Here is a 24,790-nt window from a genome sequence, read left to right on the forward strand (position 1 = left end):
TGGTAGCGGCCCAAGGGGAAACAAGGCCAAGGCTGGTGTCCTGTATGTTACAAAACAGAGCAGCGGTCAAGTGACGACGGCCCATTTCTGGAGCTAGCAGCAACATACGCCGCTGCTAATTGTTCACACGGGCTCCATGGCTGACAAGTAAGAACGAATAGCATTCACGGTAATCCTCCTCTTGGGCCAGGCTTGGATGACACATGAGGAAAATCCCCTGCCTGGTGTGCTAAACTAAGCTCATTTTGTATTCAGAAACGGGAAGTCGGTTCACATCTGGAGATCTGATTGACATCGTGGTGTAGCTGTCACAATCTCTCGCCTTTGCGGAGTTCTGTCCTCCATTCCCGTACTGTTACGTATCGTTGGTTTCCACCGCAACGATAATTGATAATGGAGTCGTTGTTACAGATTTGGCTCGGCACATTGAAACCCATCACCGCTACTATGACTGATAGCCGATGGCGGTGATGTCGAGGCTGGCAATGGAAGAGATCCGATGAGGGAAGAAACATCGGCATCGCCAGTTTAGTTCCAGGTATCGCGGCCTGGGCCCGTCTCATCTGGTCTTCTGGCTCTTGCCATTGAGAGCATCTCCAGCCTGGTTGGACCCCAAGTTTGCCTGGTCGATTGAGGCCCCCCAACCCTGACTTGCGCCTCCACACCCAGATAGATCGTCTGCTACGCTGGGTTCTTATTCCGATATCATATTGGATACGGCCCAGACGGCTAAATCGATGAGACGCGTGCTGCTCAGGAAGCTCATTCACTGGCTCATTCGATCATCAATTCATACACTTTCTCTCTCTGATTGATCTGATCTCTCATTCCCCATCACCGCGGTCATGCCCCAGTAAAGCGCTTATGAGATCTGTTAGCTAAGGGAGCTATCATTCGAGCAGATCATTGAGACCTAGACATCTCCAACTGTGCCGAGGAAGACGGGCCAATACCAGACCCCGGTCTCTGGTGGGTCATGACCATCCATGATCCTCCGTCTTGCAGAGGTGCCCTGCCAAACTCGCGAGACAAGACCTGTCCATGCCCTACCATGACCGCGTTGCTACAAGTCTGGCATCGTCGGCGTGGTCTAAAATGCGAATGGATGCTTGAGTGTCTGCTCCACAAGAGTAATTGCCGGCAACCTGCCCCGTCCAAGTACATAATCGAAGATTGTCCTCGCTTTGATCCCAAAGTAGAAGTCTGTTTTCTTCATACATACCCAGTAACCCATCGTCTCTGCTCGTCGTCCTACCTTATCTTGTTTATCAGGATTGCAGACTACATCAAGGTCTCAATTGCACCATCCACCACACAAAGCTGTATAGTGCACACTACACACATATTACCTCAAAAACGGCACCATCAAAGTCAACCCTGGACATCATCAGCACCACACAACGCCTAGCCCACACCATCCTAAAGCCTTAGGACATATTGTTGCGCCGGTCTCTCGCTGTTGTAAGTGCTCCTTATTTGGTCATTGTCTATTGCGCCGTGCTAGGCTTCTGCACTGCATTATACTGCATTGCAGATACCGAGAGTGTCCAGTCGCGCGCCTGATTTCCTGTTTCCTTCTGGCCTGTCATTGTTGGTTGTATTCTAGTGAATCGGCCAGTACGCTTGTTGCCATTCCCGTCCTTTCCCGTCCTCGCCGTTCGGTCGTCCGGCGTCCCGCAAACTCCACTACCTATTATCCCATCTATCGCCAGCCTCTTTTTCACTTCCTTGAACCCTAGATTCCTCGTATATTCTTCCCATTTTCCTATCTTGGTCCCTACCAGGATTCCAAATTTAGTTTATCACTCTATTCTTGGAGGCCGATTTCGAGTCCCTTGTACACAAACAATACGCTACGGGAGAAGCTTCGTCTTTACCTATTTTTTGCTGCGCCTGCGCTTCAGCGTTGCGAGAGAAAAGACAAGAGCTTGCAAGCCCGTCTCATTCAGTATCACCCGTTCCATTCAATTTACCTAAGTATCTTGGCCACAAACTGGAGTACCAAAGTACTCGAGAGGTACGAGCCATCCCCCCGATTCTCCCGCCGAGCACTGAGTCACACTCTCTGTACCCTTTTCGCATCGGCCTGGCCTTGCACTTAACCCCACCCAAGCACGCTCCGGAGGGTCGGGCTTTCTGGCTTCCTTCCAGGTTCTCAAAGCCCACCTCACCTCACCTTACACGCCCCTGCCCTGTCCTGCCATTCCTTCCTTGCCTACAAGTGAGGTGAGCTGCTGGATTCTGGGTGGGTGAAAACTTGGCAGGCTGCCAAAAATACACACCCGTACCCGTTTCGTCCTTCACCGCTGCCCACGCTACGGTTCGGCCTTGCCCACCAAACATTGTTTGAGTCTCCCGCGCGCAAAGGAAAAAAAAGATGATACCTTACCTTGGGTTCTCCAGTACTTTATTATTTCGCGCCCCTCCCCCAAATCCCAACCTCTTTTCGCTTCCCTCTGTGCCTCTGTGCTCTTCACCTTGATATTGATACTGATTCCGAATCTGGGCCTCCTTCTTCAGATTCCACCCTTCGCTTCTTGGCTCCTATTTTCTCTTTGCAGCCTTGCTTCCTTCTTCCACTGTTTCTATTAAACTTCCCCGCCCTGTTCTCTTACATATACCCACACAAAACCTCACTTAACACACACTCTCTCACTCACTCAATCTCACATCACCACAATGACTTCAACATTTCAAATGCAACAACCCTTTTATCGTCCAGCCTCTCTAACCGTGGATACACAACACGCACAGAAGTACTTCGAAGACGAAGACAACAGTGTATTAGACGACAACATTCTTGAACACAACACAATCGATTCGGGCTTAGAACTATCGCCCCCCATGGCTGACAGTCGTCGAGAATCCTTTGCTGTCGGCCCTCCTCTCTTCTCACCAAAACAGGAGGACTGGCAATCCGTCGAAATGCAGTCGGTTTCTTCCAACAACCCTTTCTTTGATCAGCATAGCAACAACCCTTTTATGCGCCCTGATCACACTCAGAACAATGGCTTCGCTGCCACTGCCAACTGGTTCGGAAACACCTCCGGCACTTGCACTCCTCTGAATCCCTTCGATGGTGTTCCTGCTGAATATGACGCCAACGCCTCTCTCTTCCACCGACCCATGGCCGGCCCAACACCCTTCACAAACCCTGGGAACATATTCCCGTCACTTCCCGTCGGCTCCCAGTCTATCCCCACATCTCCCCAGAAAGAGTGGATGACCCCTCAGCAGCCCATTAACAAGAACAAAATGCGCCCTAGCAGCCCCGGTCTCCGCTCTCACAACGAGATGCGCCGTGGCGACGGTATCCGGAAGAAGAATGCTCGCTTTGATATTCCAGCAGAGCGGAACCTCAGCAACATCGACCATCTTATTTCTCAGTCCACTGATGAACAAGAGATTAAGGAGCTCAAGCAGCAGAAGCGACTGCTCCGTAACCGACAAGCAGCGTAAGTCCCGCCCCACTAAATAAACATAAGACGTTTACATTTCAAGATTTGATGCTAACTATCGTCAGTCTTGACTCGAGACAACGCAAGAAGCAGCATACTGAACGTCTAGAGGATGAGAAGAAGCAATATACCGCTCTCATGACTGACATGGAGGAAGAGCTGAAGATGCTTCATGCTCGGGTTGAACAACTGTCCCTCGAAAAGCAGGAATGCATCAAGTTCATCGAGACCCAGAGGCTGGACAAAGAAGAGATGATCCGTGTTCACACCAATGAGACTGGCGAACTGAGGAAGAAGATCAGCGTTCTCACGGACCATGTTCAGCGACTCGATAGCGCCGTTCCCGCCACCGGAGACAATGGCTTCTCAAACGGCTTCGATGCCATGGACGCTATGGACGGCTTGGGCATGCCTGGTGCATGGGATGCTTCGAACTTCCTTCACGATTATCCGGAGCCTGAAGTCAAGCAGGAGATGGCTATTGTTCCCACCAAGAAGAACGACAACCCTTTCGTCGAGAGCGAGAAGCCTGCCGCCCAGGGTGGCCTCCTCTTCATGCTCTTCCTCGTTGGTGCCTTCGTCCTCTCGAGCCGCTCGACCCCTGCTATTCCTCGCGTTTCTGAGGATGTCAGGGCCGCCTCTGCTACCATTCTCGACAACGTTCTCAAGGACGCTGGTGTCAACTCTCAATCGGCCAGCCTGCAAGCTGCCCCCCAACCATCCGGCGCTGCTAATTGGGGTAATACCATCTCCATGAATGATATGGCGATGGATGGTGTTGCACCTTCAATGCTTGGTGAGCTTGGTGACCAGCTGACTCAGCCGACTCAGGAGCAGACCAACGAGCAAATCTTCTCTCTGTCAGCTGCTCAGTATAATGGCGTCAACTCCCAAGACTTCCTCCAGAACGCTCCTGAGAGATCATCACCCAGTCAAGGTCGCCGAAATCTAGCCGAAGCACTTGCGACGATGCGAATTCCAAACAAACAAAACGATGCAGCCGAAGTATACACGCGCTCCCTTCTGTGGGACCAGATTCCCAACGACGTTGTGCGAAACTTCGCGAAAATGGTGTCAGAATGTAACAGCGCGCAAAATGAGCAGCAATGCAACGAATTAAGGACATGAACGAAGACACGAATCAAGAATATAAAAAAAAGTCACGATGACGAATTCACGGCTTAGCCTCGAACGGCTTTGGATCACTTGTTCTCATTTTTCTCTATTTCCTTTTTCTTTTGTCACTTATTTTCCTTGTAAGTCGGCTATTTTCCTTCCTCTTCATGGGGGATGAGCTGCCATATACTCGATGTCGCTCTCGCGCACTCCAGACATGTTGCTCACGCACCCAAATGGATGGTTTCTTGTCTTCCTTTTGTCGTTTCTTGTGGATTTCCTATTTCGGGGTCTTTCTGATTTCCTATGGATCGAGCAAGCGAGCGTGCATTGATTTGTTTTTTTGAGTGATTTTCCCAGCGTGGCATCGGTTTTCCTCTCGAAATTGGATACCTCTCTTTTGGTAACGGCGAACGGGATGTGGTCGATGTGGACGGATGTGAGCCAGACTGGGTGTGGACACTTGCGGCGAAACAGCAGCCAGCAGGAAGGAGCAGGCAGACTCTATGAGGGCCCAGTCCATGAAGAGTCTTGATACTATCGCGGTGCATGGAAGGGATTTGGAGGCTAAGGATATGGAAATTGGCATACGTCTGAAGACGACAATGACTGAGAATGGTCTATGATGACGATGATACGAGCTCGTCGATGATCCATTTACTTGTTTGTTTGGAATTAGTTCGATTCATTTAAACAACCTCCGGTTCCAGGTGATCCGATCAGTTGTAGAATATTTTATGGCATGGATAATTATCTGGAATTAGTTTTCACGCGGCGAGCATCAAACAAAGAATATCCATCTCAATAGTTTCATTCAGTGTTCGTGACGATCATGGTGCCGATGCTACCTCGTGAACAGTTATGTCATATCATCGGATATCTATCTGCTTAGGCAGACTTTTATACCCTACGTACACTTTGAACAGACCAGGTCCCAAAAGAGGAAGGGGAGCGGGTGTTAGTTTTGAAGAAACAAGAATTATAAAAGATAGCAGGTGAGACATATGCTAGACCGGTCGATAATAGGCTAGAAGATGCAAGTGGTGGGTGTCAGCGCGAGAGGGTGGTTTGTCTTAGACAATGTCTTGCCAATGCGCGGCGCTGGGACGGCACGGGATGCGCACATCAGCCTAGACGAGCATGTATGTATGTACATACAGTTCTGACGAGTTGACTTGATTTGGCGCGCAAATAAAAATAACAATCAGGTCTTCTAGGGGGAGGCTAAAGTGGTAGGCCTCATGTTTATGCTGATAGTCTAAACACGTATATATCGAATCACCGGTTCTGCGCCACTACGGCTTTGCTCTTTGGTATGGGGAATCCTTGAAGTTGCATCTTGTCTGGAAACAGCCGGGCGTGGCTACATTGCATGGCATTGCATTGCAGGGCGTTGAGCTGAAGCGACAGCTTTAGTTGAGAGTCTTGAGATTAATTTCTTCTTTCCTCGACGCAAGGAACAGACGGGTTTCTTGGAAAACAAACAAACCTATCACTGGCCATGTATGGGATAAAGATGCGATAGTCTCAAGAGCCTGAAGAGACGAATGGACCAAGTTCAACCGCTGAGATTTCAACCACTACCTAATTACAGGCAGCGATATAGCGTTTTCAAATCCATTCACTATTGCTAAGCTCCCTTCTCAGTATCGCATCTCCACCTTAAGAAAGATGAGTTCACTTTGATCCCTATAATAGGCCTGCTATAGCGATGAGCCGTGGCAAGCTCCGTGCACCCCTCGTCATGTAGGCCTCGACCGGGCCGCGTTAACAGGCCGCATGACTAAGACGACCAATAATAATATAAAGTCTTTAGGCCATCGACGTTGGGCATCAATAATGGGCGCCTTGTGGGATTGGTAGGGTTTTGTCACGAGGTCCAAAGTGAGAGAAGAGGGAAAATCTGTCGCGAGATGGCTGCGATGGGCGATGTACGGCTGCTACACCAATGGTCTTGACCCAAACGAGATGTAGAGAACCACTCAGATAATATGTTGCGATATGATATGTACAACAAGACGCAAGGTCGAAACACCCCGTACTCTATCTATATACTTAAGAATAGTAAGATATCGAGACACAAGCACACACAACCCACAGCAGCCTTATCCACCCAACCGCATCTGGCAAGTATACATATATGTTAATGTGAGCAAGACACCCCTAAATCAGCTGAGTTACATCAATACGGGATAAAAGCTGGCTGGTCATCCAAGGGGCGAATCAAACACTATGTGGTTGACTGACCCATCGACTTCTCCTCCTCCTCCTTCTCCTCTTTGATTGACTTATACGGCATATATGTCGCGAAGATGCACCTCTCAGTCACAGTGGCACATGGCTACAGTTGCACTACTTGCGATTGCCTTCGCCCGGAGGGTCGTACTTCTCCTTCCAGATCCTAATGCAAGATGTCTGAATCAGCGGTTGTCCATCGAATCGTATGATGCATGATGGGGGATCAAGACCAATCGATAGAACGCCCTCCGTGGCACCAGGCCCTGTGGCTCCCGGGCAAGGCGGATTCGACGAGAGCCTATCGAAATACAGATCGCCACAACAACACTGGAGGACGATGTGCAGAGGGGGGTTCTGGCCTGTGGACTTACCAAGAGTTCCCTAGTGTCTTGTTACCGGCCTTCTCAGCCAGTCGATAATACCGAGCTGCCGCGAACTGTGCAGGATATCAGCCTCATACGAATAGCCAAGCATCATCAAACATATGGAAACGGTCAGAGGCGATGAAAGATTCTGACAGAATGGGCTGGGCAGTGAATTGGTTTGGGTGCCAGTATCTCGACGAATCAAGTGACCCAGGCTCACCGAGAACATCTCTGCAGCCATGGCTTCGATGCGGCTCATGTACAGAGTGCTCCTGAACCGGCCAGACAGGTAGTCATGAGTAAATGGCTTCTGGTGTAACGTACCTTGTCTTTCTTACACCCGAAGCCTTCGACGTAGCACCAGGCAATCTCGTTCATGGCATCTATCAAATAATGTCAGACCTTGTTCTCAGCTCGTGTATGTACGACTTGCCAGTATCTCCTAGATTCGCCGCAGTCTCATAATACTGTAGCAAAGTCAATGGTCAGCAATTGATGTCACTCCCACAAGAATCAGAGTTAACATACCTGCTTGGCGGCGTAGGCATCCTTTTCGATGCCCCAACCATGTCTGAAGCAGTTGGCCAGCTCGAAAATGGCGAGAACAAGCTCACCCTTTGCAGCTCCACCCTTCTTCATGCCCGCCTGTAGAGCCATCTGCTCAATCGACGCAGAATTGGAGGCTGCAGCGGAAAGATACTTGACGGCACCCTCTGGATCTGGTGCACAACCCCATCCGTGTCTGTACAACACGAGTCATGTTAGCGTTCGAGACATGTAAATCAACTCATCTCGATAGATCAAAGACAAGGTTGGTACAAGGTTTCGGGTATCGCTCGACGTATGTAAGTCATCAAGGTTTGAAGTCTCAACCGTTTCCAGAGCTTCAAACTCTATCAAGATTTACCGGAAGTGCTCCACCCGAGACATTGATGTTCTATGCGGTGTTCTCACCTTAAAGCAAGGCCGTACAACACTTGGCTGAGCGGGTTGTTGGCGCCTTGAGGATCAGCCAGGCGCCCGAACATGCGCGTCGACAACTCCAGCTTCCCATCTTCGTGCAGGCGAATGGCTTCTTGAATATCCTGATCAATCTGCTGCGACGAAACAGCCCGCTCTTCGCCTCTACTGCTGTCCGAGGGCGTGCCTGGCCTGCTGTTGCTCCTGGCGCGGTTATTCTGACCCGCCAGCATAGTCGCGCGCTTCTCCCACTGCGCCTCGTCCGATGTGACAATGTCGGGCAGGTTCTCGGGGACGTTCTCGGATGATGGAGGTGCTCGGCTCAGGTGCAGTCGCTGAGACAGACGACGGGCGCCGCTCTCTTTCTTTGTCTGGCTCGACTCTGAAGCAGAGCGCGATCGACCGGAGCGGAAGACATCGAGGGATCGTCGGGACTTGTCTTTTTCTTTGGCTTCTTGGACTGCGAGATGTAGATTGTCGACAGACTTCATGGACGGCGGGTAGATGCGCTCTTGGGTTGAGGTGTCGGAGCGGATGATGGTAAATTCGGGGGCTGCCAGATGATCGATAGTGCCTTTCTCAGGCGGCTGGCCTGTGGCGAGGTCGTCCTTCTTCTTGAGAATATCGCGTATGCCCATTTTCGCTAACGGTAGTGGTAATATGTACTTGAGAGAGGTTTGCAGGGTTATAATCAGTAGTATATTGATGACAGCCCAGAGGCGGAAGGGCCCGTTCACAAAGGATCTACACAGCGATTCGCGAAGCAAACAACCCAATCGAGAATGAGTCGACGGGATCAACGAAATAAGCTAAGGATCAGGTTAATATCATCGAGTGAGGATGGCATGTTAATTAAGTTGCTGGCGCTTTACTCATTCCTTCAAAGCACCGCAAACAGACACATGGAAGCAAAGGCACAGGTAGAGGTAGAGGCAGATGCATGGATTGAGGCTGAGTTGAGGCTTTGCGGTTTCTTGTACCAGAACTGTCATCCAACGCGATGTGACTGGTGTTCTAGATCTGTAAGGTAAGCGCCAACAAAGATCAGCAAACCCCTGGTTCGTTTCAAACTTCAAAGGGTACCTAGAGGCGAGAGCTACTCCGTACTCACACTGGAGAGAACACAGCAGCCTTTTCAACCAATGAGCATAGGTAAGGAATGGTTAACTCATGACAAAAGCATATATTGAATGGCTTGTTTATTGAGAATTGATATCGGATAGAAAGGGGGGAAAGCTAATATGTTCCTTGTCCCGAAAGGCGAGAAGCTGATGGTTTCAAATCAATCAGCACGTAGAGCTATTGTGGTGTACAAAGGTTAGGACAAAGAATGTTTTCCGACTCGGGGATTTCTGTAGCATTCCGGGTTCTCATTCTGGTACTGGAACCGCAACCCAATCTCTCAAGCTTGCTTTCAATAAAATAAAGTACCTATGAAGCCGTTTGTTCCCATGTCAAATAAGCCAGGTCAAAAGTTCAAGGCACCTGTTACTAATATTAGATTAGTAGGCTCCTCAAAGGTAACAATGCCCCTCATCCTTGATGACATACAATGCCACCTTGTTTTACCTGCATAAATCGTCCCCGACAGCTACAGCCAGGAGGGCATCCAGCATCTTCATTCAACCCATTTTACAGTAATCATCTAGGCAATCACTAATACTACATCATGATCGTACACAGTAAAAGAATCTTTCATTCAATACATATCTACTATCTTCGGTACTGCTTTGAACACATCTGTGTTCATCTTAATAACCGCATGCTTTTGCTCATCTTTTGCTTCTTTTCCTTTGTTTCATGATATGCTGGTGGCATTTCATAGCCAAAACCTTTACAGGCGCCGATAAGTCATGGGTATCTTGAAATCATTTACCAGGATCCCGTCCCAGTCTCCAGTCGCCAAGAAAGAACAACAAGCTGAAATCCGAGGTTGCCTGCTTCTACTTGCTAGAAACAGGCTTGAGGGATTGATCTAGATCGATATGAAGTCTTTCTGTTCTTCAAAATCGGAAAGGTCCGAGTCTGCATCAATGAACTCGGCAACTTCATCTGAATCAACATCGTCGGAATCAGCAGCTTCGTCATCACTTGAAATGTCTCCAAGAGGCTCGCCGGCGGCATTGGTTTTGTTCCGGAGGACGCTTGCCCTCTCACGGTGCGGGAGCTTACATCCCTTGACCTTACAGCGGCCGGTATTGCTAAAGTCAGGGCACTCAAAAACGTGACGGTCAGTACACTCTGCTCCTATCTCGCAGTACCCGTTGAAACCAAAATTGCGACAAACTGGGGCGCCTGGGGAAGCTTTAGAGTGAGTATAGGGACAGTCAGCCTTGGCACAGTGGCCTTTGGCAAAATGCAAACAGTTGGGGGTGCGCTCAGGAGTCATGTCATGGGAGAGGTCACAAGACTCGCCGTTGACACATTGCCCGTCTTTCAGCATATCTTTACAGAGTGCCACTTTGTTCGGGTCGTGAATGTACCGGCACCGAGGGCCTTTGGTGCATGAACCTATGTGCAAAGTACTCGTCAGTTTCGCCCCATGGCCACTGGGCCGGTCTAGGTAAAGGAGATGTGTAGCACTCCAGCCTGGGGAAGAGGAATTACCAGTCGTTGAGAAGATTTTACAGAGTTGATTCATCTTCTTGACCGTGCCGGTTCGCCTTAACCTTGTCAGCAAATTCGTCTCCCTAAAAAGAACTCCATACCGTTGGTCGTTAACGAATCTGTTCGCAACGAGGTTTCCTGTCTTTGTTCGGTAAAACTTGACTCCAGCAACAGTGGCGAACTTTGGAGTTCGTGAGGAGGAGTTGAGGGCATCTGCAGCGGGTAAGGCACAAGCGTCAGAGTCGCGGCCAAGTTTGCACGCACCAGGAATCTTGACAAGCTTCTTGCCACCGTCCATAACGCGGAACTGGACACCGTCGATGGTGAGCACGTTGCGGTCTGCGGGGTTAGTCTGCGCACTCGAAGTGGTAGCTTGATGCTTCAGAAACTCGTTGAACTGAGCCTTCTCGCGCTGTCGGCGTCCACTGATCTTTCTCTGGCGTGTTTCTTCGATGGCCTTGGCTCGATTCTGGGTTTCCTTCTCGTAAACGTTGGCGTTAATAAGTTGGCGGTGGCGATCCGTTCTGGAAACCCAACCAGGAGGTGTTTCAGCACCACTACTGGCAGACCGAGAAGCAGCTGAGTTGTCGCCATTCAAGTGAAGGGTTCGGTGGTGGTGCGCCGTAGGATGGCGGCCAATTCTATTATGGCGAGCTGGGTACGGTGAGCTCGCATGTCGATAGGAGTTTTCTGGGCATATCAGTAGTGATCTCCCCTCAGGACAAGTTTCCGCATACGACGATGATGGGCAGGATAAAGGCTTGGAGATCCCCGAGAGCCCGCTTGCTGGTTCTTATGTCGGTTGATCTGGCCTAGTATTCATCAGCAAATTGAAATTACCATGATGCGCGAGGGGCACAAACCCGCAACTTGACTGATACGAGCCAGAAGTTCTCGTTCTTCTTCTGACATGTTGTTGGTGGCTCTATGCGACGGGTTTGGCTGTGCGTTTGTAAAGGGCGCAGTGGTTTTAGGGATAAAATTAGTGGTGTTTGGGATGGATTATTGTAGGTTATAAATAACAGCGAAGGCGTCGAGCAGTGGGATACGGGCGGCAGGATGCATCATCAAAGAAGCATTCTTAGTCATCCTCACTCCGAAGCATCATTGGTTGGCTGCTTTCGCATCTTAAACGCTATCACAAGGCTGAGCTTTGTTGTCAATCATCTTTCAACTTCCACAAAATCTATTTATCGAAGGCTTAATCAAGTAATCTTTTAACGATTGGGACGCGTCGCGACCGACATACTATCGTCTTCGTCTTTCCTGTGCATCGATATCCCCACGCAGAAACTACACAAACATTCTCATCCCATCGCGACTCGACCATTAACCATGGCATCCACATGGGATCTCTTGGATCCTGAGGAAGAGGCTGAGCTTCATAAGACTCGCCTCCTCAATGTGGAAGAGAAGCCTTTTAAGCGCCTCGCCAAACGAGTCAATACCATATCACAGCTCTTACTACCATCTGATCCTGCCATAAATGGAACCAATACGTCTGAAGATATCAAGTCCAAACTCAAGCAGCTCAAGGAGGACATGAACCTTGACTTCGATGCTTTTGGTAGCAGTATCACGCGCATGCAATTCCTCCACAACGCAAATTCCCAAGAACGTGAGCGCTACAGAGTTGACCAAGATCGTATCCTCGCCGATTGCCAATCGGTACGACAAAACAATATCCAACTTCGAGAGCAGCTCGAGGCCGCACAAGCCACCCTCGCACAGCGCAAACAATTCGATGAGCTGGCGGAAAAAATCACATCGAACCGTCTTCTTCGACCACGGGAAGACCAAATTACCAACCTTGCTAAGCTCGAGGAAGAGTGTCGAGAGCTAGAGCGAGAGAGCGAAACCTACAGCGAAACTTGGAGAGAACGGCGAGAACAGTTCAATAGAATCATGGAAGAAGGGATGCTCTTGCGGCGACAGATTAGAGATGAAAAAGAGGAGGTCGATCGTCGAGAGGGTATGAATGAGGATGCTGAGGATGATGCCGAAGTGGACAAGGTCGGCCAGACACCCAGAAACGAACCGAGCGGTAACGCGACACCTCATCCCGACCTGGACAGCCAGATGAAGGCAAATGGGGACGCAGGTACACCAAACCCAGAAGCCCTCGATGGAGGAACAACACCAATGAGGGATACACCAGGCCCAGACACGCTTAAGCCACCTTCTGGTCATAATGAGTCTCAAAGCCGGGGAGATAGCCAGGCTCCCAGTCGGGATGCTTCGCCTATGCCACCACACGACGAGCGCAGGGCAGAATCGGGAGACGATGTTGACATGGAGGAGTCTGAGTTCAGTCGAGCCCAAGACGACGGAGGAATGACACCCCAGGTGACAGTTGAACCACCTGAAAGTAATGATGACAAGATGGAAGTAGACAATTAGGGCTTTCCATTCGGCCGTTTGTACTATCGATTATATCCTAAGATACCCTCACAAATGAAGGTCCAGAAGTGTTTCCCTTTGTTTGTTTTTTTATCAAGTGTCTTCTAAGTGGTATCGTAAAGTATCCTCCCTTTGTTCTGTTTTATGGTTTTATTAAGGATTGGCCTGGGTAGCTTTGGCTTTTACCAGCGCTTCCTTGGCCTGCACCACCTGGTCCTCTGGAGCGTTCAGCTCTTCGCTCACGGCGAGTTGCTCCGCCAGCTTCTCAACAGCGACGGCGATCTTTTGTCGTAGGGGTTCGAATACGGCCTTTGTCTGCTCAAGGGCAGTTTGCTAAGTTGTGTTAGATCAACTTTCTTGGCCGAATACCAAGGTGAAGGCTTTCGGACTGACCTGCTGTTTAAGCATGTACGAAGCATTCTCATCATCGTTTGCACCGCTATCAATCTTCTCCTTCAGAGCTTTGATCTTGGCTTCCTCCTCCTCAACCTCTTTGTGGTATGAAGCCTCCTCTTTAAGGAGTCGGTTGACAGAGCCTGTAGCAATGACGAGTTGAGAAGGCGGCGGCATGGTGGATTGGTTCGGGGTCACTCAACGATCGACTAAATGTTTGGCGAGTTGCGGTGTATTTATGTACAAGCCTGGTTCCTAGGTAGGTAGGCAATGAGAAGAGGGGCTTTTGTTATTCGGGTGCCTGCTCGGTGTCTGATGCCTGGAAAACAAATGGAGAAAGCAAGTGAGATCATGCTGGATGTACGGAGTACGTGGGGTTCAAATGGCGGGGCTCTTCGCATTTACCTTCTACGCGCTTGACCGCGTTTGAACAGCTGTGAAAGTATTTAACTATGGCATCATCATCACCGAGGTGGCTGAGAACATATTTAAAAGGTCGAGATACAGGTGACCGTTCTTTACTACCTAACTTAACAACTAATGCAATGTCCGACAGAACTCGTTCATAAAAGAAACTGCTGCACGTCCACCTCTGCCGTTTTCCCAAAGAGCTACGACCAATCCATCCAAGTACCGCAAGCCGTGGTATCTCCCGAAACGCCTACAACACCATCTGGGCAACCCCTGAGTGACTGCCCTAGAATGCTGGAATTCAATAGTTTATATAACCTGACACACGCCGCCCATCCAAGTTTTCGTTAAGATGCAATAAGCAAAAGCAACCGACCTGTCAGATTATGCTGAAACAGCAACTGCGGTTGAAGCAACTGCAGCATGCTCGGGCTCGTTCGGGGCGTCATTGTCTTGAGACATCTCACCACCAGCTTCTCTCTCCGCCCAAGCTCCCCAGAGTCCACGCTTCGCCCTTATCCGGATGTCATCTCCTAGACCAGGACCCTGCTCGACTTTGATAGCATCCTTGGTCGCGAGAACCAGGCACTCAAAGAACATTTTGGTAGCATCGGCCTTGGTGGTCTGCTGTCTAGGACAGAGGTTCTGGAGAAGAACTGCTCTCTGAGTTCGCTTGCTGGGGCTGTCAGCAGCATCGTCACCAAATCGCTCTCGCAATTGGTGCACTACGTGTTTCGTGACTTGAGAAACAGGACCGCTCTCAGCAGGATGGACCAGGGCAACAGTCGTGTCTTCAAAGCCAGGCATCATGGTTCCTGCCTCTTCGTCCTCCATCTCGTCATCGGCGAGGATTTCATGGCGGCTTTCCTCCGGGGGGATACTCATTTCACCGAAAGCGCCCTCGAAACCAAGTCCGGTGTCTGAACCAACATCGAGCATGCGTGGTGACTTGGAAGCGCCGTGGTCACTTTCGACATCAGCAATGCCACTGTCACGCTTGCGCTTGAGCTCGTTCATGCCACGAGCAGTGTCTAGTGTGAGCATATTGCGAAGCTCTGGAGCCCAGGCTGAGCTTCGGCCTTCCCCCATGATTGATGAAACGAATCCTCCGCTCTTTTGCATATCCATCAATGCCAGAAGAAAGGGGTCGCGGGGAAGGAATCCACCCTCCCTTATGATATTGTCGCGGTTGGCTTGCTGTTGCTTGATGTGGTTACTTGAGAGAGCGATTTCTTCATCGGGTGTGAGTATCTTTTGTTTCTTGGCGCGCTGTGCCGGTCGTCGAATGACTTGGTCTTCCTCGTGGTCGGGTTCATAAAGGTCTGCCATCTGGTATCTCGAGTGATCCTGTTCTAGCTGTGCAACCCGGTCTTCGTCGATGTCGGAAAGCGGCGACTCCGAAATTCGAGGAGGGGGGTAAGCTGCGATATCAGGTACTTGGGAGACATCGTCAGGGTTGAAGTCGAGTACCATCGGGTCAAGATCTTCGCCGTCATGGATCTGAACGCGCTCGTCGGGCAGATCTAAAGTCATCGCTCGATCGTCGTCCTTTTGGGGGAAATCAAGCTCTGAATCATCAACCTCGGGACCAGCTGTTGTGCGATCCTCCCTTCGGCCACCTTCGGGCTCAAGGCCTGTCCCTTCAAGGCCAAGATCATCAAGACCGAAATCCAATTCCAGATCAATATTCCCCATCGGTGCAATCATGTCATCTTCCATTCCCATGCCATCGTTAAGAAACTGGCTGTTGTCGTAATCTTCCTGAAGGTTGATGTCACGCTGACTGGCGCGTCCTTTGCGGCCAATTGGAGCAGCAGTCACATCCTCCACCTGAGACAAAAGCCAGTTTGCGTCTGGTGGAGGAGGTAGTTCGAAATTATCGTATGGGGTGATTCTGTCAGGAAGCGTCAGGGCTTCCCGGTTGGGGATTTGTAGGTTGACGGCCATGTCGTTGTTGCCCGAAGACCGAAATGCCTTGAGAGAATTAGTGTACTCGGCCATGCAGCGCGTCATGGGGAGGGATTACCATTTTGATCTTCATCATAGCTTCATTACAATCATCCAAAAGATAACGCGTCTTTCTTTGGTAGATTCGAACCACACCCAAAAGCAGCTGACTACTTAGTCGCAAGGCCATCGGCGCCTGGCTAGGCATGATGATGGCATCCACACTGTCTTTGACATTGGATTGGAGGATATGATTCTTTGATAGCTTGCGCTCGAGGTTGGCAGAAAGCCAGACGCGGGCGAGCGGCCCGCTCTTGTTGAGCAAAGTCTCTGAGTAGAACATGATGCACTCGCGTAATTACGCGGTATAAATGTGAGAAGAGGCAATTACCCACGCGAAGAGAAAAGAGAAAAAGTTGGATTCCAATGTTGAGGGGTTCTTTTCAGGTACAGGTGATAGTGATGGTTAGTGGGAGAACAAGAATAAGTTGATGAACACCAAGACTGGGGGCGCGTCGGGTAAACAAGCTCTTGGTGGAAGGATAGCTCTACGCGCAAAAGCAACGTCGCGCGTACCCCAAAAGCACGAGGCAATTCGAAAAGGTCGCGGAATATAATGAGGATGTTATAGCGACCAAAATTCTGGCGATAGCGACGGTGTCGGGAGTGCAGTAAAGTGGCAAGGCGTGTGCGCGGGCGGGATTATCGCGACGTAAGGCAGTCAAGGTATTTTATCAGAAGGGAAAATGGGACCTGGACCTTGAAGAGGGGGGATGCTGTGGTCGTTGTCCAACGGTAAATGGCGTGGCTGGGGGCATCTCAGGCCTGTGGGTGGCAGGAGTAGGTACCTATTGCGGTGTACGGAGACAGGTTTATCCGCGGAACGATGTGCTTTAATTGGTCAGTCATGATCATCGGCTAGCAAGGTCTCCCAACCAACACTGCCAAAATTTGTGGATGATGGCTCATCTGCTCATGTAACTGGAGTGCTTGGATCCGTCGACTATTCTGAAACTGAGGTCATCACCTCATATGAGGCACCCCTGGGTCCTTTAGAATGATGATAGTTGCAGTAAGTCTATGTTGGCCTTCTTCCTTTTTGAAGGCATGAGCGTTGAACATGAAAAATCGATCGTCTCTACCAATATCCATAGGATCACTTACTTGCATGGATTTCATAGTTCCTATATAGTAGATGCCCGTACATACATTCTACTCGATCAATTATTAATTACCCATGCAATATCTAGACCTAGTGACCCCAAACTTCCGGTATTGACTATTTCCTTAAACTCAGTTTTCCCAACCCAAATAGTCCATCATTGTGGCTTAAACCTGCAGCAAAAGCATCATTAGCCTAGCGTTACGAAGCTGGGCGGGAATCATTTAACGTTACCCTAAATACAGAACCAATCTTGACTCGTTCTCTAAGCCAGATTTCGTCTTTCAGGTGATGCTACTGGCTGATGAGCTTCTAAAGTCGATATGCAAGCCCCTGGCAGCCTTGCCGAGCCCTTGAAAGGTACTAGCTCCGACCCGCTCATCGAAGGACAAGACACATGGACATCTTAGGACAACCTTAAGTTCCGTTTAGGTCTCCCAACACATCCTCACGTCTACCTACTTTTGTTCTTGCTGGCCTCTTCCTCTTCTCGCTTTTCTGTGCACCCATGATTGAGTCTCTTCTTTAACAGGGCTGAAGCGAGCCGTTTCCTTGGTTGACTTCTGACTGTCCAGTCTTGGGATAACTAACTTTCTCGTGGCAACTTTGCTCCATGTCCTGACATTCCCTTTTCATGCTATTCAACATCCACGGGCCTTTTTCTCCTCCTCATGACTTTGCGCATCTGATCTCGAACTAATTCAAACACCCATGCATTCGACGGATTTTGCTCTACAATTGTAATACAACCGCTTGCGCGTCCTTCTGTCGATATGCAATTGCCATGGGGCGGCCGCGACGGTCCGGGAAATGACACCTTGCTACCGACATCCAGCATCCCTTCCATCACCGGGCATGCTGCAGATGGCATTGATTCCAAGGATGGCGATCGTCCACAGCGCCCAGGTCGTCACGTCCGGACCACGTCTTCTGATGCACGGGTTAGTCTCAACATGCGCAGCCTCTGTAACATACTCGATTTCCATGGACCCAAACTAACAACTCCACCAGAACGTTGCCGATCATTTCTCCTATATGACCCCGAGCGAAGCCGCAGCGAATTTACGGACATCACTCACCCTTGGCCTTACTCCAACCGAAGCTCTGACCAGACTCGGCGAATATGGTCCGAATGAAATTCCTCACGAGGATCCAGAGCCATTATGGCTACGATTCGTTAAACAATTCCAGGAGCCCCTTATTCTGCTGCTTCTAGTTTCTGCCGGTACATCGCTCCTCTTGGGAAACATGGATGACGCTATCAGCATCACAGTCGCTGTGACAATTGTCGTGTCCGTCGGGTTCATACAAGAGTATCGTTCTGAGAAGTCTATCGAGGCTCTTAACCACCTCGTGCCGAATCATGCCCATCTGGTCCGTGGTCAGAGCAAGACGTCGTCGTTGGGGAAGACTACCACCTGGCCACCGCGTACAGATGATGCCGATTCAGCCTTGACCCCGGGCTCTGTCACTCCAGTCAGCGATATTCTGGATGCGACCTCTTCCAAGGTCATGGCTTCTCAGCTGGTTCCTGGCGATCTCGTTCTGTTTACCACCGGTGATCGCATTCCTGCCGACATCCGTGTTACCAAAGCCGCAGACTTGACGATTGATGCATCAAACCTCACTGGAGAGACGGAGCCTGTGAGGGTGACGGCTGAGGCACGTAGCCGTGGATTTGGCTCATATGGTCTTGACAAGTCACAATTGCCTCGACCCAACTCTCTTGCCCCCTCTGAGCATGGAGATTCTCACGGAGATGGTATTCATAATATCGCATATATGGGAACATTGGTGAAGTCGGGCCATGGTCAGGGTATTGTCTTTGCAACTGGAGGCCATACACACTTTGGAACTATTGCTGTTAGCGTTTCTGGCACCGAGAGTCCAAGATCACCGCTTCAGTTATCCATGGACGACCTTGGCTCGCAGCTCAGTAAAGCTTCATTTGTGGTAATTGGCCTCATCTCAGTTGTCGGTTGGCTCCAGGGGAAGAAACTTCTTGAGATCTTCACTATTTCGATATCACTTGCCGTTGCCGCCATCCCTGAAGGTCTGCCTATTATTGTCACTGTCACGTTGGCTCTGGGTGTTCATCGCATGGCTAGGCATAATGCGATCGTCCGAAGGATGCCCAAGGTCGAGACTTTGGGATCCGTAAATGTAGTTTGCACTGATAAAACAGGTATGAAATTGGGCGTCACGCGCGGAAATGAGCTAACAGGAGCGTTCAAGGCACCCTTACTACGAACCACATGACAACTACTCGAATGTGGTATTTTGGAGCACAAGAACCTGTCCCGGTGGAGTCTGATCACGATGATGTTGAAACGAATCCAGACCTTAACCAGGCCACCCTTCGAGTGCTTCGTATAGGCAACATTGCCAATGATGCACGGCTTGCGCAAAAGTATACAGAGCATGGACAAGCCGCAACAGCTGTACTTTCGTCGACCGTAGGACGTGGTCAGGTTTCCACATATACCCGCTGGGTTGGACAACCTACTGACGTTGCCATGCTGGACCTCCTTGATCGCTTCAAGGAACACGATGTTAGAGAATCTATCGGCCCTCGAGTGAGCGAGACACCTTTCAGCTCTGAACGAAAGTGGATGGGTGTCACAATTGGATCCGAAACAAAGGGAGACAAGGAATTCGCTTACATGAAGGGCTCTATCGAAAAGGTTCTCGCAGCCTGTGACACTTATCTCGAAAAGGATGGAAGGGAAATTGTACTTGACTCTGCACGTCGTCAGGAGGCTCTTCAAGCCGCCGAAGCCATGGCTGTCCAAGGTCTACGGGTATTGGCATTTGCCAGCGGTTCCGTCACGCGCCCATTGAGAAGCAAATCCGCAGCGCGCAGCACCTCTGGTTTTGACCGAAGCGAGAGTCCATCTTCTCACAGCCCAGAAGACATTTACAAAAATCTCACCTTTGCGGGTCTTGTTGGTATGCGTGATCCTCCGCGACCCGGAGTTGGACGTTCAATCAGGCGCTTGATGCGAGGTGGGGTCAAGGTCATCATGATTACCGGCGATGCAGAGACGACAGCGCTTGCGATAGGAAAGCAACTGGGCATGAACATTGCGGTCCCTAGTGGACATGCAGGCGGCCAGAACACTGTAAGACCTGTGCTGCGCGGTGACGAGGTCGACAGGATGTCGGAGGAAGATCTGGCACAGGCCATGCAACACACAACCATTTTTGCACGAACGAACCCAGACCACAAGCTGAAGATCATTCGAGCCCTCCAGTCAAGAGGCGATATTGTCGCCATGACTGGTGATGGCGTCAATGATGCGCCAGCTTTGAAGAAGGCAGACATTGGTATTTCCATGGGCCGCCATGGAACTGATGTTGCGAAGGAGGCAGCAGACATGATCTTGACGGACGATGACTTTTCTACGATCCTCAGAGCCATCGAAGAGGGCAAGGGTATCTTCAACAACATCCAGAACTTCCTGACCTTCCAACTCAGCACAAGTGCTGCCAGTTTGGCACTTGTTTTTATTTGCACCTGTTTTGGCTTCAAATCCCCTTTGAACGCCATGCAGATTCTTTGGATTAGTAAGAGCAACAGCTGATGTGCAGTCTCACCCAAGCTAACCGTCATACTATAGACATTATCATGGATGGTCCTCCAGCTCAGTCTCTGGGTGTTGAAAGGGTAGACCCTGATGTCATGACCAAGCCTCCACGACGACGAGGAGATCCAGTGCTTACCAAGTCGCTCATTACACGCGTTCTCACATCGGCGGCCATTATTACCATTGGAACAATGCTCATCTACCGTCGTGAGATGATGGCTGATGCACAGGTAACCCGACGTGACACGACGATGACATTCACCTGCTTCGTCTTCTTCGACATGTTCAATGCCCTGAGCTGCCGGTCGGAGTCTAAGTCGGTGCTTCAGGGCGAAGTTGGACTCTTCTCTAACAACTTGTTCAACTGGGCTGTCTCTCTCAGCATTGCTGGACAGTTGCTTGTCATCTATTTTCCCTGGCTCCAAGAGACTTTCCAGACGGAAGCTCTTGGGTTTTTTGACCTCATACGACTCGTTCTGTTGTGTAGCACGGTATTTTGGGCGGACGAGCTGCGAAAATATCTCAAGTATAAGAAAAGGCGTTTTGGAAACGGTTATAGCCAGGCGGTGTAATAGGAGGTACCATTTCTTGTTCAGAGGGTTGAGGGGTTCATTTAAAAGGGACATACTGTAATATAAAGATATAAACATTGTACAAAGTATTGCATAGCGAATGCGTCGAGGCTGTATAATATACAGGCTCGGAAACAAACCTGTACTGACCTAAATTCGACCAAACCATCCTGTCAATACTTCTTTGCCGTATCCTTTTTCCAGCAAGAGGTTGTTTGCCATGAACAAGCCATTCTATCGCGGGGTACAGGGTAGGCATACATGTCCGAAATTGCGGGGGGAGCTCTCCCTGCGAGAGAGGCTGCGTGGCACCTACAAGGCAACTCCATGTGCGACAAGTCCCTTTGCGCTGGAAGCCACACATCTCTTCTTCATTCGCCCCGAACGTAGAGAAAAAGAAGCAGAAGGCAGAAATGCGCCGCCGGAACAGAATATCTTAATGACAATGTCAAGCCTTCAAAACGGCATCTCCAACAGCGAGCACCCTGTCGTCGAAACACCGGTCGCTGTCTCTACTTCGTCCCTTGACAATGCCAACACCGAGTCCGAGATTCGTGAAGCGCTCGCCTCCCTGCATGCCCACGAGGCTTCTATAACGTCCCGCCTCGATGCTCTCGTGGCTTCACAGGCTGATCTATCCCGCGACCTTGGGCGGCTGGATCTGCTGCGGGCTGGACTGGGAGCGCAGGTCATCGCCGCACGTTCAATTGGGAATGACATGCTAGCAACGGCAGCAGATACGGCTGGTCGACTGAGTGACAGAGTCAAAGAGCTGGATCTCGAAAAGAGCAGAGTTGAAGAAACGCTGGGTGTGGTGGAGCAGGTCGCGGAGCTCAAGGCATGTGTCAATGGCGTGGTGGGTTCCATGGGAGCGCCCCAAGACTGGGAGGCTGCTGCTGGATACATATCGAGAGCAAGCAAAGTACCAGAAGAGATCACAAAAGGTTCGTTCGCTGTTGGCATAGTACCCAGCGTCGAAGTCCCCGACCCGCCATGGGTGACATTGGAAGAAGCCAAGGAGAGTTTATGCGGCCTCTTCTTGAGAGAGTTTGAAAAAGCGGCAGAGGAGAGTGACGGCACGAAAGTCACTAGATTTTTCAAGCTCTTTCCCCTGATAGGAAGAGCTGAGGTCGGATTGGATGTCTACGGAAGATATGTGTGCCAGGGAGTCGCTGGAACCGCTCGAGCGACACTCAAAGACGCCATGAACGGACAGCGCAGGGAAGGCTTCTTTTATGCTAACGCCTTGACGAAGTTGTTTGAGCACATCGCCCAGATTGTCGAAGGCCACGGCGGGCTTGTAGAGCGTCATTATGGCTCTGGAAAAATGGTTCGCGTTATTGAACGTTTGCAGATGGAAGCGGATGTCCAGGGTGGTATCATTGTCGACACCTGGAGCGACGAAAGAGGAATTGATAGGAAACTCACCGACGTCAGAAGCTACCCATTCTCGTTTCTAGTCCAGAGCTTCTTACCACAGCCCCCTCGTGGTGGCACACCGAGGGTGAACTCGCCAGCCATAGGGGTAGGCAACAATCCCCGAGAAAGTGAGGATGAGGGTGTCAATATGAGAGAAGTTGACGGCCTCCTGAGTGAGATTGCGGTGATGCTTGGACGCTGGTCATTGTACACTCGATTCCTCGCCGGCAAGTGCAAGGTATGCTTGGCTATTCAATCTTCGAGATAAACTGAAACTCATACGTCACAGAACCCTGACACACCAGATGAGGCACCTCTTGTCATACCAGACGTACTGGTCAAGTCAAATCTATACCGAAAAGTATCTACCAAGCTCACATCCCCTTACAACGTCATGACCACTTTCTTCTTCCGCCGTTCTGTCGAAAAGGCGTTCCAGCTGGATGAATATCCTAGCGGTCTGTCATTAAGCTTGAGCAGGCAGATCGAGGGCAACGCCCCGTACATTATATTAGCAGTGGACGATGTCATGTACATTGTGAATGCGGTCATTCAGAAATCTATTTCAACGTCACAAAGAGATGTCATTGCGTCTGTCGTCCCGACAGTTGGCCGAGTGCTTGGCTCCGACTTTGTTGGTATGATCCAGCGCAAGATGAGAGATGAATCGTATCCTAGACCGGTCGTCCAGGGAGGATTCCCACCTGAGGACAAGATCATCCAGTTCATCGTTCTTATCAATAGTCTGGACATGGCCAACGAGTATTTGACTCGAATTATCACGGGACGAATAGGGGAATCGAGTCATCTGCCCAACGACAATGCCCAAAACGGGCCCCTCAAGGATTCGTTCCCATTTGAGCGAGATGTTGTATTTGTTGCAAACGCGCTACACACTCTTCAGACTTCGTTCATCGGAAAAACGACCGAGCTGCTCAATGAGGGAATCCAGGTACTCTTCAACCAGGTTGTCAAGCTCCGTTTAAGGCCGGTCCTGACAGATACATTCCGTGATGCGGACTACACCTTGTCGGAGGATGACATTGCAGATATAGCGCAGCAGAACGACGAAGACGAGGATGAACTTCTGGAACAAGTACCCCGACTGTTCGAGCATGGTTGGGATCAACTCATGAAGCCAATTGCACGTTTGATGACACCTGGGACATACACCACTCTCCTTGACACCACGGCACGCTACCTCTCCAAGATATGGGAGAAGAAGATCATGGGTTATGCGGGCCGCACAAATGCTCTTAGTGCAATCAGACTGGAGCGTGATTTTATCGCGTTAGTAGACGTCGTATCTCGTGGGGACTACGCCGTGAGAGAGGTCTTCGCCAAGGTCCTGCAGATACTTATGGTAGCCAACATGGAAGATGACGAGTGGGATGAGGTTATGGCCCAAGATGGAGAAGACGATGCTATCGAGTGGGTTTTGACTGAGGAGGAGAGGAGGCGGGCGAGAAGTTTGGTTAGAGGATGATTTGGCAGTTAAAGATATTCAAGGACATAAAGAGACGGCGTTGATTATAGAAAAAAGAGTCTAAAGAGATGTAAGAGTAGAGTCGGGGCAAGAATATTTCGTAGTTTATGGTTGGTGAGACATTGATAGCCACTGATGCTAATTTCTCTCTACCTTAATCATTTAGAATCTGACGGACTGTAATTGAAGCTACCTTAACTTGGATCAATCAAGAGCACCAGGATTAGCCAGACAGAACAAAATGCGATTATTGGTGTCAAACCTTGCAGCAAAATGCGTTCTTTAGACAATCATTAAGGGTTTGCATACATGCCTTCTGGTCTCCTGATATTCTTCGCTTTAGGACTACCTATACCTACGTATCCCTAAGGTTAGTAGGTACGGGTCTGAACTTTCAGTGGCCTTTCCCCTAACGTGCCACTGAATAAACGTTAGTGGCACCAGACCTTAGGCACTCGCCGAACTTATTAGTACCTACCCAAGTCCAGCCGGGTAGTTTTCGATTGGGCATTGCCTTGAGCTCTGAGTCACTCTCAACCATCAAAAGTCTGGCCAGAGGCTCCATTTTAGCTCGTCATGATGAGTGAGCATGAGGCCCAGTGTGATGAAATTTTCTATCGCCCAACTATCACGAACCCCGAGCCACAGACCTCAATATCATGATTTCCA

At 50.0% G+C, this 24,790-nt stretch overlaps 8 protein-coding genes; 4 read left to right on the plus strand and 4 right to left on the minus strand.

Annotated features, from left to right (window-relative positions):
* Positions 1 to 2,679: 2,679 nt before the first annotated feature.
* FFUJ_01033 (uncharacterized protein) lies at positions 2,680 to 4,586 on the plus strand (the record flags this gene model as incomplete). XM_023568441.1 has 2 exons in its annotated part: positions 2,680 to 3,455; positions 3,524 to 4,586. The coding sequence occupies 2 exons, from the start codon at positions 2,680 to 2,682 to the stop codon at positions 4,584 to 4,586; spliced, it is 1,839 nt and encodes a 612-aa protein (XP_023424500.1).
* A 2,340-nt stretch (positions 4,587 to 6,926) lies between these two features.
* Positions 6,927 to 8,775, minus strand: FFUJ_01032 (uncharacterized protein; the record flags this gene model as incomplete). XM_023568452.1 has 6 exons in its annotated part: positions 6,927 to 7,110; positions 7,184 to 7,248; positions 7,398 to 7,449; positions 7,580 to 7,644; positions 7,706 to 7,919; positions 8,132 to 8,775. The coding sequence occupies 6 exons, from the start codon at positions 8,773 to 8,775 to the stop codon at positions 6,927 to 6,929; spliced, it is 1,224 nt and encodes a 407-aa protein (XP_023424501.1).
* A 1,337-nt stretch (positions 8,776 to 10,112) lies between these two features.
* FFUJ_01031 (related to YTH1 Protein of the 3` processing complex) lies at positions 10,113 to 11,656 on the minus strand (the record flags this gene model as incomplete). XM_023568463.1 has 3 exons in its annotated part: positions 10,113 to 11,434; positions 11,482 to 11,556; positions 11,608 to 11,656. The coding sequence occupies 3 exons, from the start codon at positions 11,654 to 11,656 to the stop codon at positions 10,113 to 10,115; spliced, it is 1,446 nt and encodes a 481-aa protein (XP_023424502.1).
* A 423-nt stretch (positions 11,657 to 12,079) lies between these two features.
* Positions 12,080 to 13,144, plus strand: FFUJ_01030 (uncharacterized protein; the record flags this gene model as incomplete). The annotated part of the gene is made up of 1 exon (XM_023568474.1): positions 12,080 to 13,144. One exon carries the CDS (start codon positions 12,080 to 12,082, stop codon positions 13,142 to 13,144), a length of 1,065 nt encoding a protein of 354 aa, XP_023424503.1.
* A 153-nt stretch (positions 13,145 to 13,297) lies between these two features.
* FFUJ_01029 (related to beta-tubulin binding protein) lies at positions 13,298 to 13,714 on the minus strand (the record flags this gene model as incomplete). XM_023568485.1 has 2 exons in its annotated part: positions 13,298 to 13,477; positions 13,538 to 13,714. 2 exons carry the CDS (start codon positions 13,712 to 13,714, stop codon positions 13,298 to 13,300), a joined length of 357 nt encoding a protein of 118 aa, XP_023424504.1.
* A 618-nt stretch (positions 13,715 to 14,332) lies between these two features.
* FFUJ_01028 (related to double-strand-break repair protein rad21) lies at positions 14,333 to 16,238 on the minus strand (the record flags this gene model as incomplete). XM_023568496.1 has 2 exons in its annotated part: positions 14,333 to 15,922; positions 15,975 to 16,238. The coding sequence occupies 2 exons, from the start codon at positions 16,236 to 16,238 to the stop codon at positions 14,333 to 14,335; spliced, it is 1,854 nt and encodes a 617-aa protein (XP_023424505.1).
* Positions 16,239 to 17,830: 1,592 nt separating this feature from the next.
* On the plus strand, positions 17,831 to 21,216 carry FFUJ_01027 (probable calcium P-type ATPase; the record flags this gene model as incomplete). XM_023568507.1 has 4 exons in its annotated part: positions 17,831 to 17,998; positions 18,069 to 19,242; positions 19,293 to 20,624; positions 20,678 to 21,216. 4 exons carry the CDS (start codon positions 17,831 to 17,833, stop codon positions 21,214 to 21,216), a joined length of 3,213 nt encoding a protein of 1,070 aa, XP_023424506.1.
* A 445-nt stretch (positions 21,217 to 21,661) lies between these two features.
* On the plus strand, positions 21,662 to 24,121 carry FFUJ_01026 (related to conserved oligomeric golgi complex component 4; the record flags this gene model as incomplete). XM_023568518.1 has 2 exons in its annotated part: positions 21,662 to 22,873; positions 22,925 to 24,121. The coding sequence occupies 2 exons, from the start codon at positions 21,662 to 21,664 to the stop codon at positions 24,119 to 24,121; spliced, it is 2,409 nt and encodes an 802-aa protein (XP_023424507.1).
* Between the last annotated feature and the right edge of the window lie 669 nt (positions 24,122 to 24,790).

Source organism: Fusarium fujikuroi, chromosome FFUJ_chr01 (assembly GCF_900079805.1).
Source record: "Fusarium fujikuroi IMI 58289 draft genome, chromosome FFUJ_chr01".
NCBI classification, from domain to species: Eukaryota; Fungi; Ascomycota; class Sordariomycetes; order Hypocreales; family Nectriaceae; genus Fusarium; species Fusarium fujikuroi.